Source organism: Ranitomeya imitator, chromosome 1 (assembly GCF_032444005.1).
Source record: "Ranitomeya imitator isolate aRanImi1 chromosome 1, aRanImi1.pri, whole genome shotgun sequence".
Lineage (NCBI taxonomy): Eukaryota > Metazoa > Chordata > Amphibia > Anura > Dendrobatidae > Ranitomeya > Ranitomeya imitator.
This window is the reverse complement of record NC_091282.1, coordinates 98,540,767-98,554,133: the sequence shown is the minus strand read 5'-3', so window position 1 is coordinate 98,554,133 and position 13,367 is coordinate 98,540,767. Positions and strand designations below refer to the sequence as shown.

Sequence of the window (13,367 nt, the reverse complement as noted above, 5' to 3'; positions counted from 1 at the left end):
TTATCCAGGGGTATAGTGAGGATTTTAACACAGAATTTGATAACCTAATGTTATCATATTGAATATGTCGTCATTAGTGTTGAGAGCAAGTGTTGGCTACTCTGGTATGCATCAAGTATCGCGGGTGCTACAGTGACCCCGATGCAAACTTGAGTAGCCAACACTTGAGTTTAACACTAGTCATCATATCGTTTTCTTTTACTTTTGAAAGAAGCCCTTGCCCAACCCCAACAGCAAAGAATGAAAGAAATAAAAAAAAGTAATCTGACTAAAGGGATGACACAGTGGAAATGACATACTAATTATTGTTTTTTTTATCACTCAGATAGTGTCTATTACCGTGACAAAAATGAACTAATAGGAAAAATCCCTGCTGTTGCCGGCTGCCATTTTTCTTTCAGGAAGAGGAGGAAGAGGGCCGGGAGGACTAGGGGACCTCATTTATCTCTCCTCTGACATGTATATCATTGAAAGAAGAGAGAGAAATGATTTTTAATAGCTGGCACACTTTTTGCATGATCGGAGACCATAAAAATGGGCCCTGGTTGAGTTCTCCAGGGTTTCTGCTACTCCCGGGAGCTGAAACCCCAGAGATTTTCTAACGCGGGAGGGGGCGCTATAACCTTATTCCCGATCGCAGTTTTAAAACGGCAATTAGGGAATAAGGCGCCTTAACGGTTGCTGGTTTAATGGGTCTCAGTGGTCCTTAAGGGGTTAAAAAGGTATCATAACTAAAAGATTATTTTGTTTCTCTCACGGAGAACAATCTTTTTTCTACTGGCTAATAAAAAAAAATAAAAAAAATCACACTGGAAAAGAAAAACAATTTTTTTGCAAAGCCTTAAAACAAGAAAGAAGATTTCCAACTGCTCGAGTCCCAGGTCCGCATGTTTCTTACCATCTGAAGATACAGCAGCTATCATTCCGTTATTGACCAGTGATTGGAGGGGTGGGTGAAGGTCCAATAGGAGCAAAACAAGCACATTGCCTGTGGACATCAATAGAGAAGGGCCACAAGGCCAGGCCTCCGCAGATCAGGACTCTGCAGATCTGGCCTCCGCAGATCAGGACTCCACAGATCAGGACGCCGCAGACCACCAGGATGTCGCAGACCAGGACTCCACGGATCATTCAGGGTAGATGTAGATTGGCCAAGCCTCCATGTTGAGAAACACTTACTGACGTCAGGCCTGAAAACTCTGCTCCCCAAATTAACTTTCAATTAAACTTTGTGGCTTTATTGTTTCAGTCTCCGCTTTATTAAACCATCAGATGAATCAGCGTCCTCCGATAGCCGCGCCAATTACAGATTGCGTTCCAGTTGACAAGCATAATGACTCAGTGGTGGCACATGAGAAGGATACAGAGATTGTTTTGCATTACAGGTTAGAAAAAAGGGTGGGTATTTTTTTCATTTAATTTGTCACTTATCTTTGTCTAAAGGAGACATCTAAATTGCAGCGGAGAGGCGAATGGGGCTTTTAGTTTCAATATAATCCTCATATTTAAATGATCGGTAATGGCCCAGTGTTTGAGTGAGCATGCCATTGTCTCGCAGTGATCCCCACCGGTGACTTGTGACATTTGTATTCAGGTCCTATGTTCTCCATCTTGCTAAAGGGCTTCCAATTTCATTTCACAGCCAGGAGCGAGCAGAAAACACCAATTAACTTGCAGATCCCAATTGCTGACAAGAGTCAGCCCTCTTCTCAACGTCTGGCATCTGGTGGAGCTCCGATGTGAGCACAGAACCACACAAGGGCACAAGTCACTTCTTTTTTTAATAACCAAGATTAAAAGGAAAAATAAAGAAAAGAAAAAGAAAGGCTTGTATTATACTGTGGGGAGGTCACCGGTCGGTGCAGCCGGTGATGGCCCCAACACCTTATGGTTTCCTCTTAGTGATAATATATCTATATAATATAGATGCATACAATAATTATCCACTCCATCTGTCATTTTATTCAGTGGTTTCTTATGAAACCTTAGATGGTGGTCAGCTGGACGCCTCCTACAGATGCACACAATGGGGAGAGGGTAGTCCGCCGCTGATAAACACTTGAAAGTCCACTATGTCTGACCCTGTATGCCCCCAACACCTGCGGTTAGGGGTGTCAGGATACCTGCATACACTGAGGATGGGAGACACGGGACAGCCATATAGAGGCAACTGCATACATGTGCATGGGAGAGGAGGACGAGGGGTTGGTTTTACCCAGGTCTGACAATCTGAAAAGTACAAAACTCCCACCAATCAATTTTAAATAAAATACATAAAATAAACATATTAATAAAATAAAAATTAAAAAAATAAAATTCACACCATTAAAGGGCCACTAGTAAAGGGGCCTTGCATATTGATTTTATATTCCACACTGTTCACCCACCGTGACTATCCCATTTATACACATTATGCACAATGTATGACAACATGCTTTGTAAAAAGCCTATAATTTCCAATATAGATTTATGGAAAGTATGTAAAATACAACAGACAACATCTATGAATAGTCTGACAGCAATTGTTTCTCCGCTGGAATGAAACTGCAATTTCCTTGCCTATTTAGAGAAAAAAAGCCAACATTTGCTGATTGTTCTTCCTTTCTGCAGTCTTGACAGAAGGCAGCGCACAGATCGAGAAGACGAATATCCTCTCTGCTGCAGTTTCCTGTCACAAATGTGCTGGATTACCTCCACAGGCCTGTCTCGTTCTGGACATCTCTGCCACAAGCTGCCGCCTGTACAGCGATGTACCGTGGCATTCTGTGTGATTGGCACCCGCACCCTCGGAGGCGCAATGAGCAGGAGGGAAACTTTCACATTCTGGACATTTTACTGAAAACTTTCTGGCGGTATAGCTGTTATGGACATATGGCCGGGATAATAATGGAGTACGATGCGAGTCGCTTGGAAAGTGATATTCTGCTTTTATAATACAAGAAAAGGAGATTTGGCTGCGGGAGGGGAGCGCCATTACCAGAGCTCTGGGTAGATCTCCAGTCCTAGTCCTGGAGGCGGAGTCCCTGGTGAGCAGCGATCACTGCACTAGTCAGAGGATATAATGCAGCTTTAGGACTGGGGTCTCTGCTATTTGGTAGCTCCATATGAGGTTACAATGTTATAACTTTTGCCAATTATATCCCATCTGGGGTCTGAATACAAGTTTCTCGTATCTGTAGCTATAAGACTAGAAGGATCTGACAGCAGACAGCAAAGATTACCAGCAAGAAACAAAAATTGGATATTTTGAAGTAATGCATGTTTCAAATTTTTGGCCAAAATTATCCAAAACATTAGTTTTCTTCCTCCAGGATCTCTAAGCAACATTGGCACAAGTCCAGTGCAGAACTAGCAGCAAAATCCAAATCTTCTGTAAAACTACAACTCCCAACATGTTCTGACAGTCACAAAAGGGAAAAAATACTCTAATAATATGCCTCTCTTCTGATCGCTGGGTATATGATGTCACTCATACAGTGCATTACTTCCACTAGCATTCACTAGAGATTAGTAATTTGATGTGCGCAGCCATGGTCCATCGTTTACTACAGTCCTCCGTGGCAGATACTGTTCCCTTCTGTGCCCGATATACATGAGGTCTCGGGCTTTTACTAGTCCCTGTGCCGTTTGACATACTTGCCGGCCCCGTGCCCTTCGTCATACTTGCCAGCCTCGTGCCCTTTGACATACTTGCCGGCCCCGTGCCCTTCGACATACTTGCCGGCCCTGCGCCCTTCGACATACTTGCCGGCCTCGTGCCCTTCGACATACTTGCCGGCCTCGTGCCCTTCGACATACTTGCCGGCCTCGTGCCCTTCGACATACTTGCTGGCCTCGTGCCCTTCGACATACTTGCCGGCCCTGCGCCCTTCGACATACTTGCCGGCCTCGTGCCCTTCGTCATACTTGCCGGCCTCGTGCCCTTCGACATACTTGCCGGCCTCGTGCCCTTCGACATACTTGCTGGCCTCGTGCCCTTCAACATACTTGCTGGCCTCGTGCCCTTCGACATACTTGCCAGCCCTGCGCCCTTTGATATACTTGCCGGCCCTATGCCCTTCGACATACTTGCCGGCCTCGTGCCCTTCGACATACTTGCCGGCCTCGTGCCCTTCGACATACTTGCCGGCCCCGCGCCCTTCGATATACTTGCCGCCCCCGCGCCCTTCGATATACTTGCCGGCCCTATGCCCTTCGACATACTTGCTGGCCCCATGCCATGTTGACGTTGTGGGGCTTAGTAGACGTCGAAGACGTCCAGGATGCTGTGCGCAGAAGTGAAAGACTGGCTGCAATGTAAGATGGGACTGGACGCTGGGCCAGGGGCAATGAGAAAGTATCTACCCACTAGTAACCTCGTCCATTACATCTGTGAAGCTTGCGTCACAAAATTACCATTATAAGGATGGAGTGCTAGAGACATTAGTCCCCCCAAAAACAAACCCTACTTTAGTTCACCTTCCCATCAGGTACATCAGTAAGGTCATCCTCTGGTGCATGTAAAAGCAAAGGGTGGCTGTCATAATTGTCAGGTTATTTCACGACGCCCAACATAGGAGAACTGTCCCGGGAGGTGGATGGGCATTGAGGAATTACACAGCAGTGGTCTCAGATGTGCCTTCTCCCCCATTTTAGAGCACATTATTATTATGTCTGCACATAACATCCCCCACAGGACTGTGACGCAAAGAAAAAAAAAATTATTTACCATTGTATGTATGCCGTGCTCCATCCCATGAGGCGACAATGTACACAATACTGGAGGCAGCCGCCACATCTGGCTACGGCGCGGGTGGCACACAACAGTGACAAGCCAAGCAGCCCGTCACAGATCAGAGCGCACACGCAATAATACAAGAACAGTTTATACATTTTGCAGAGTTTACAACAAAATAAAAGGAAAAACTCCGGCCTCTAAGATCGCAGTAACTTGCGTAGACACCCCGCCGTTTCTCTAGCTTTGGCCATGCTAACCAAGATATTACTGTCAAAATTACAGTTTAGGCCTCTCACATTACCACAGAAAGAGCGCAAGTTATTTTAGGGAAAGAGAAAAGCATCCGTTAAGCATTAAACTGACAGATAAAGCTATACAGAAATGTGGACAAATACAGTCATGAGAAATGTAAGGAAAGGGAAAATGTGTTTTTTTTTCCATTTTGTACACATGGACATATCAAAATATGATCTGTTCAGCTTTATATGCAGTTTGATCTGAGTGTTTTTATGCCATTTCATAACCAGACCGATGCAGTGACGAGGTAAAAAAAAAATAAAAAAAATAAAATTAATCCATATAGTAAATGACATCCTGGAGTCAAAGTGGTTCCTGCAGCCAAAGGTGAGTGAACCGCACTGAACAACCATGGGACCGCATGAAGATGAGCTATGAGAGGGGCAGTCTCATATTTACAGGGGTATCTGTGATAGGGATATAAGGCCACGTTCTGATTTTTACAAATACTGATGTAAAATACTGACCAAATACAGGAGTGGAACAGTCAGGGGGAAAAGTCTAATAGAAACACGTCACCACTTCTGTATTAATCACCCACTCCTGGTGTTGGCTTACATATACTGAGGTAAAAAACTCACCAAATACTCAACGCGTGAACATGGCCTAAGTTGGAGGTTCGCCAGGTAAACCAACAACTTAATAAATAAAATAAATAATAATAATATCTATCCCATGAGTAAGGCCCCCACACTGAGACCAATGTGGTCAAACCCTCCGATACGGACAGCCTAATGTGTATGGTGGTGCAGGCCAACCGATGGTAGGGAGAGCGGTCGATCGGACATGTCAGATTTCGGACTGTCGATCACATTCTCTCAGACATAAGGCTTCCCCGTAGGAAGCACAGGAGCGCTCGCCAAAATCTGTGTCTGGTCGCCTGAGATAGCCATCGGCTGAAAATATCAGCCAAAGCATCGAAGGGATGAAGGCCATCAAATGTGTAATAATAGATTTAAGTTGATGTCACGACAGCTGACAGACCCGAGCAATAGCAATGCGAGGCATTAGAACAAGGGTGCACTAATTTTTTTCCACAGGCAGTTTCAGATCTGTAATAATTAAAATTTTGTGTAATTAGAAAAATAAGTTCCATAAATCACACATTGCCATGACCACATGCTAGTCTGTACAGAGCATAGATGGAAAGGGTTTGTCACTTATTAACACAGGCAAAAAACAAAAAAAGTCCAGCAGAGTCCTTCCTCTACAAAGTACAGCCAGTTCCCTCTCCGCCAGTGGTAACAGTGACAGAAAGCCGCTCATGGATCCTCTTAGAGCCAGGACCACGGGCCATTCCCATGGTTCATTTGTCCCAACCACAGGGAGGGGAGGAGAAAAAAAAAAAGTGAACACACAGTTCCTGCACTGTATGCCAAATAACTCCGACCACTGCCAATTTGGCTGCAAACGCGTTCATTAGAATAGTAAACACATACAAGGGATTAAGGCGACAAAACAGGAATTAAACATCAAGCCAAATACACAAACAGAGAGCAGGCGAGCTGCGGCCAAGGAGCTTACAATGGCAGAGCCACGGTTCATGCCACATAAATAAAAGGGAAGAGACGACCAGGAGAAAAGCTTCACAGCTAATGAGGTGCACAAGAGCTTTACTTTATACCATCCACACTGACGGTAGAGCCTCCCCACAAAGTCATGGAGGCGGGCGTCACTAGGGATGAAATATGCATTCAAATCTTTTTCATATAAAATATATCTAGAAAAATATCTTACACAATGCCAACATGAAGCTCAAGATCATTACAAGTAAGGTGGGAAAATGGTTGGTTCAGACCACAAAATCCACATTGGTGTCATATCCAGAGGCCAGCGCACCTTGCCACACAGAATCCAGAGGCCAGTGCCCCCGTCGCACAGAATCCAGAGGCCAGTGCCCCCCAGCCGCACAGAATCCAGAGGCCAGTGCCCCCCCGTCGCACAGAATCCAGAGGCCAGTGCCCCCCCAACGCACAGAATCCAGAGGCCAATGGCCCCCGTCGCACAGAATCAAGAGGCCAGTGCCCCCCATCGCACAGAATCCAGAGGCCAATGGCCCCCGTCGCACAGAATCCAGAGGCCAGTGCCCCCCATCGCACAGAATCCAGAGGCCAGTGCCCCCCAGCCGCACAGAATCCAGAGGCCAATGGCCCCCGTCGCACAGAATCCAGAGGCCAGTGCCCCCCCATCGCACAGAATCCAGAGGCCAGTGCCCCCCCATCGCACAGAATCCAGAGGCCAATGGCCCCCGTCGCACAGAATCCAGAGGCCAGTGCCCCCCATCGCACAGAATCCAGAGGCCAGTGCCCCCCGCCGCACAGAATCCAGAGGCCAGCACCACCTGCCACACAGAATCCAGAGGCCAGCACCACCTGCCACACAGAATCCAGAGGCCAGCACCACCTGCCACACAGAATCCAGAGGCCAGCACCCCTCTGCCTCAGAAAATCCAGAGGCCAGCGCACCCCTTGTTGCTCAGAATCCTGCACCCCCCGCCTCACAGAATCCAGCATGCCCCCTGCTGCTCAGAATCCAAAGGCCGGCGCCTCCCCCGCTGCACAGAATCCAGCACCACCCCTGCCAAATAGAATGCTGAGGCCAGCACCCCCCTGCCTCAGAGAATCCAGAGGCCAGTCCCCCCCGCCCCGCTGCTCAGGATCCAGAGGCCAGCACCACCTGCCAAACAGAATCCGGAGGCCAGCATCACCTGCCATACAGAATCCGGAGGCCAGCACCACCTGCCATACAGAATCCAGAGGCCAGCTCCCCCGCACTTGGGCAGAATCCAGAGGCCAGCACCCCTCCCCCCACAATTGCAGAGAATCCAAAGGCCAGAGACCCCCACCCCACAGAATCCAGAGCAATTGTGAAAACCGAACAAACAGAAAAGTCCATCCAATACCCATCTGATGCTAAAATAAAGGGTGCTCCATACCTAGCTCATCCCAGAGCTGCCTGTACTTGTCAGTCATCGCAGTGCCTTGTTGTCTCCAGAGCGAAAGACGGGGATCAGCCATGAACTGCTCCGTTATTAAGGTCAACATACGAGCTCCATTGGAGTCCCTCATTTTTAACATCTCCCGTACCTGCCAACAATGAATGGAATCAGAAAAAATGGCATTAAATTTACAGTATAAAATACAAAATATCAGTTTAACATATAACAAAATATGGTGTCAAAGTATATGTAGTGAGCCACGCGAAAAGCAAGAATATCTAAAATACACAAATCAACAATAAATACAAATTATATATGAATACTGCTAGTGCAGAGGAGCAGGCAAGCAAATGAATGTTTATTAGCCCAACCTGTACAGGGCACACTATTCATCTATGTACATCATGCGGCACATGCACAGAGCTGCAGACATACATCTGGCCTTCAGGGGGCGACCTTGCAAGGCACTTCAGCGCTCTGCAGTGACTCAGATGGGAATGGTCAGGCCTGAGACATGAGGTTCCCTCTCAGTATACATTCCAAGCAAGGCACCAATGCAAAATGTAATAGCGGGGAAAAGGAAAAAAGCCCCCAAATGGCCCTTATGTGCAAGTCTTATATCTCATGAATCTCCAAATGTATACCAGCAGTGTGCGCGCCTGGAAGCGGAAATATGGAATTTATGGTTATAAAGAAGATGAAATTACAGTCACATTCCTTTAATCCGGCATTAATGGGAACGGGATTAGATGTTCACGGATTTGCACCAAACATCTTCAGCAGTTTACAGTACAATGGGGATGACAAAAATCACACGATGCAGAATAAAAAGAAATCGGCACAAAATAGGAGCATGGTGTGGATTTCTAATCTCTGCAGCCTCCAAATTCATCTGCGGATTTTCCACACAATGTTTAGTAATAGAGTATTTAATCACTGCACTCGAACAAATTGAGAAATTTTGCTTCTAGCGAAAAATGTAATACAGGTGGCAGGTGAACGGACGGGCAAATGAACGTTTCGGCCAGTCAATGGCCTTGATCACAATGCCGCTGCAAACGATCAAAAAAAAACCTACAATAAATGACAAAATACAGTAGATAATACATCAAATAATATACATATTAACGTATATTATATCCAAAACATGTCCTGAAAAAGGAAAAGAATTGTTCCAAATATAGGCGCATGGGTGCAGGTTACCAACAAGAATATATTTCTTTTATATACATATATGGAATATAAAAACATCCATATATGTATATAAAAGAAATATATCCTTGTTGGTAAGCTGCGCCTATATTTGGAACAATTCTTTTCCTTTTTCAGGACATGTTTTCGATATTGTATATATGTGAATATGTATATTATTTGATGTATTATCTACTGTATTTTGTCATTTATTGTAGTTTTTTTTATCTTTTGCAGCGGCATTGTGATCAAGGCCATTGACTGGCCGAAACGCTAATTTGCCTGTCCGTTCACCTGCCACCTGTATTACATTTTTCACTTGAAGCAAAATTCCTCAGTTTGTACGAGTGCAGTGATTAAATACTCTATTGTTTATGGGACCATCGGCTCCGGTCACTAGCACCGTCATATCCATAAGAATCCAGTGCTAGCCTTCTACCTTTTTACAATGTTTAGTAATGGTGCCACCAGATCAGCAACAAAATCTGTGTCCACATGTGCCAAGTGTCCTGTGCTACATACAAACAGGTCGGATACATGCCAGCACTAAATTGTCAGTGTCGGATAATTTATGATCTCTGATTGTCTGCAGAAATCCAAATATCCCAATGAATATTCGATATTAATGTTCACACGAGCTGCGTCCATCTAGGGACAGACTACATCACATGAGGGGAGCTGGTTAAGGATGGGCACAGCCCCCACTAGCCGTGCACACTTTATATACCCCTATGCTTTCAGCGTCCTCGCCATATAATAAAGTCATACCTTGGCAAAAAGCAAGTTGAGCTGCTTTCCAGATCCATGGTAACCCCCCTGGGAGAGGAATAGCTTGACCTGTTCCTGGACCTGTTCTTCATCCAGATGCCAGCAATTCTCATCATCTATGCTGGCGCCGGCTGTCGGGTCTGGAGCACCTGTTCACATGGAAAGACAGCTGTATATTAATGCACAGGACATGGGCAGAGAGGCGCGGGCGGTGGTCTGCTCTGTGCAAGGAGATCCTGCAGATTAAAAAGCCGCCATGAATCAGGGTTAACAGTGACCACTTTCTACATTCTGATCATACCCGTCATTTTTACTGAAGGGGTCCGGGCCCCTGAGGGGATTACAAGACACGACTGCATTTACCGTAGGAGCAAGATTGGATATATGTAGGTCGATCCTGGAAATAAATGCCTATATACAAAATTACACAAGTTAGTATTGTACAAACAGGTGGTCATCGCTGAAGCTGGCTGTCGGACGAACGATGAATTGGCTGGCAGCCATCTCCCGACTCCTCCATACACAGGAGCCATCGTTCAGAGTGCCCGTCTTCTCTATGAGAAAGCCGCAAGTCAACCCTTATGATCGGCAGAGCAATATGATCGGCAGTCCAAAATCAGACATGCCTGATAGACATCTCCCCCGACTATCAGTGAGCCGGCGCCCCTATACAAAGACCATGGGCCGAACCTGTCCGCGCGTTCAGCTACTATCAACGTGTATGTGGGCCTGTGTACAGTCCCTGACCCCAATGGGGCTCACAATCACAGGATCCCCATCACAGACACAAAAGGCGATCTGTGTGTTTTGCGGGTGTCAAAGCCAAGTGCTTTTGCTATGGGTTCTCCATGATCAGTACATAAGCACAGTCCAATATGCCCAGACCACCCGTGGATCTCCTGCCCAGAACCTTGCCTTACATATGTGTAAGACTATTCAGTAAGTCAGGAGACTCCCGGACGGTCCGGACATGGCACACTGTACTTTGACAGGAAAACCAGCCTGAGCTCAGTCACTGGCATCGGGATTTAACATGCGCTGGGCAGAAGCCCCTCATTAATCCCGCCCATCGGCACCCGTCGCATGATCGTGGGCCGCCGATGGGTTGTCATGACCCCCGTGCTAGCCAGTGTGAATTTCCTGTGAACGCTGGCCCGTGGCTGGTGTTCATAGGAGATCAGCATTTCTGCATTACTCAAGCCCTGCTATGTGTAGCACAAGAGGTCGGAAATCCTAGGGGGACTAGTCAGTGAGAACAAGAAAAAAACAGCAAATTTTTTTTTAAAAATATGGAAAAATAAAAAAGTTCTTTTTGCCCCACTGCACATAAAACATAAAAAAATACACGTACAAATGCCAGAATTACGTTTTTTGGCTGCCACAACATTGCAATAACAGGCGATCAAATCATTCTATCTGCCCCAAAATGGTGTCAATAAACACTAAAACTCAGGGAGATAAAAAAAAATAAGCCCTCGCCCAGCCCCAGATCCCGAAAAATGAAAACGCTACGGGTCTTGGAAAATTGCTATGTAAGCCAATATTTTTTTTAACCACCTAAAATAAAAAAAAATAAAAAACTACTTGCTTGGTATCTGCATACTTGTACCGACCTGCAAAATCTTACTGCCAGGTCTGTTTTACCATACAGCGAACACTGTAAGTCTTCTATTATTTTGCAGTTTCACTAAACTTGGAATTTATTTCCCTGTTTTCCAGTACACTATTCCAGTACATTGGTGTCAGGCAAAAGTGCAACTTGTCCTGCAAAAAACAAGCCCTCGTACTGCTATAGTGAGGGCAAAATAGAAAAAAGTTATGGCTCTTGGAAGGGAAGGAAAAAAAACAAATGTGCAAAAAATGGAAAATTGCCAGGTCATAAAGGGGTTAAAGAGAACCCATCTGCATGGTTTTATCATCACTTTGTGGTTCTACTGTACTCAGCAATTTAAGTTTTCAGGTGCTGAGATTTTGGTGCACAGGGGCCGGACCGTGCACCGGGGCTTCTACTCCCCCTCCGCCCGCCTCCCGTGTTTGATTGACAGGTCACTGCTTTTTCACTGATCTGCCTCCTGTGTGAAATTTCACACCGCCATTTCTATGTGCAGCACATGTACAGATTGATTTCCCGGCTTGTGTTCAATAAAATGGTACCAGAGCGGAGAAGGTGCATGTTGTGATTGCAGTGACCGGTCATTCAAGCACCAGAGGCAAGCAGAGGGGCAGGAGAAGACCCCGTGCACTGTCCCACCCCTGTGCACCGACCTCATTACCAGATAACTTCAATTTGCGGCTCTTCTTTAATCAATTTGGATTTTTTCACCAAAGGTGTCAATGTAATCTATATGTCCGCTCCATTACAGCCATGGCTTTACAGAGTAAATACACAGGATTCATAATAAACGGATGTCTCTCAATGGCCGACAGATGGGACCGTCGTGGGCAACTTTGTGATCCCAGTTTTCAGCAGCGTGAATGGAGCAGTATTGCCCTTGCTATATGAGCCATAACAGAAGTGATAGGAGTGGTGACGATACGCGAGCACCACCACTGTATTCACACAGCCGCCATGCTCGGCACTGCTGGGGGCGCTAGTGGGCGAACTCCCAACAATCATACATTTACCCCCTATACTGAGGAAGATTACAAGGAGTCCTCCCACTAAATGCACTTCCCTTAGCACACTGACAACGCTGCTCATTCCCAAGTCTCACCTCAAAGGGGACATATTCTGACATGTTACAATGGAGACTATTTACTATTACTAAGCTCTATGTCCCCCATATACACTAGTACAAAGATCTATGTCCTCCCTATATACTACTAAGCTCCATGTCCCCCATATACACTAGTACAAAGATCTATGTCCTCCATATATACTACTACTACTAAGCTCCATGTCCCCCATATACACTAGTACAAAGATCTATGTCCTCCCTATATACTACTAAGCTCCATGTCCCCCATATACACTACTAAGCTCTATGTCCTCCATATATACTACTACTACTAAGCTCCATGTCCCCCATATACACTACTACTAAGCTCCGTGTCCCCCATATGCACCACTGCTAAACTCTGCGTCCCCCATATACACCACTGCTAAGCTCTGTGTCCCCCATATACACTACTACTACTACTATGCTCCGTGTCCCCATATACACTACGACTAAGCTCCACGTCCCAATATACACTACTACTAAGCTCTGTGTCCCCCATATACACTACTACTAAGCTTTATGTCCTCCATATATACTACTACTAAGCTCCATGTCCCCATATACACTACTAATAAGCTCCGTGTCCCCCATATGGACCACTGCTAAACTCTGCGTCCCCCATATACACCACTGCAAAGCTCTGTGTCCCCCATATACACTACTACTACTAAGCTCCGTGTCCCCATATACACTACTACTAAGCTCCACATCCCCCATATACACTACTACTAAGCTC

General features: G+C 45.9%; 1 protein-coding gene across 1 annotated transcript in view; it reads right to left on the bottom strand.

Moving 5' to 3' along the window:
- The window catches only part of ZSWIM6 (zinc finger SWIM-type containing 6), a 108,380-nt gene that overhangs the window by 29,067 nt on the left and 65,946 nt on the right, over positions 1–13,367 (bottom strand). The window contains exons 3-4 of the mRNA XM_069749112.1: positions 9,912–10,060; positions 7,950–8,100 (exon numbers count right to left, since the gene is read on the bottom strand). Of these exons, the coding sequence (XP_069605213.1) occupies positions 7,950–8,100; positions 9,912–10,060 (300 nt within the window). The remainder of the gene's footprint in view (positions 1–7,949; positions 8,101–9,911; positions 10,061–13,367) is intronic.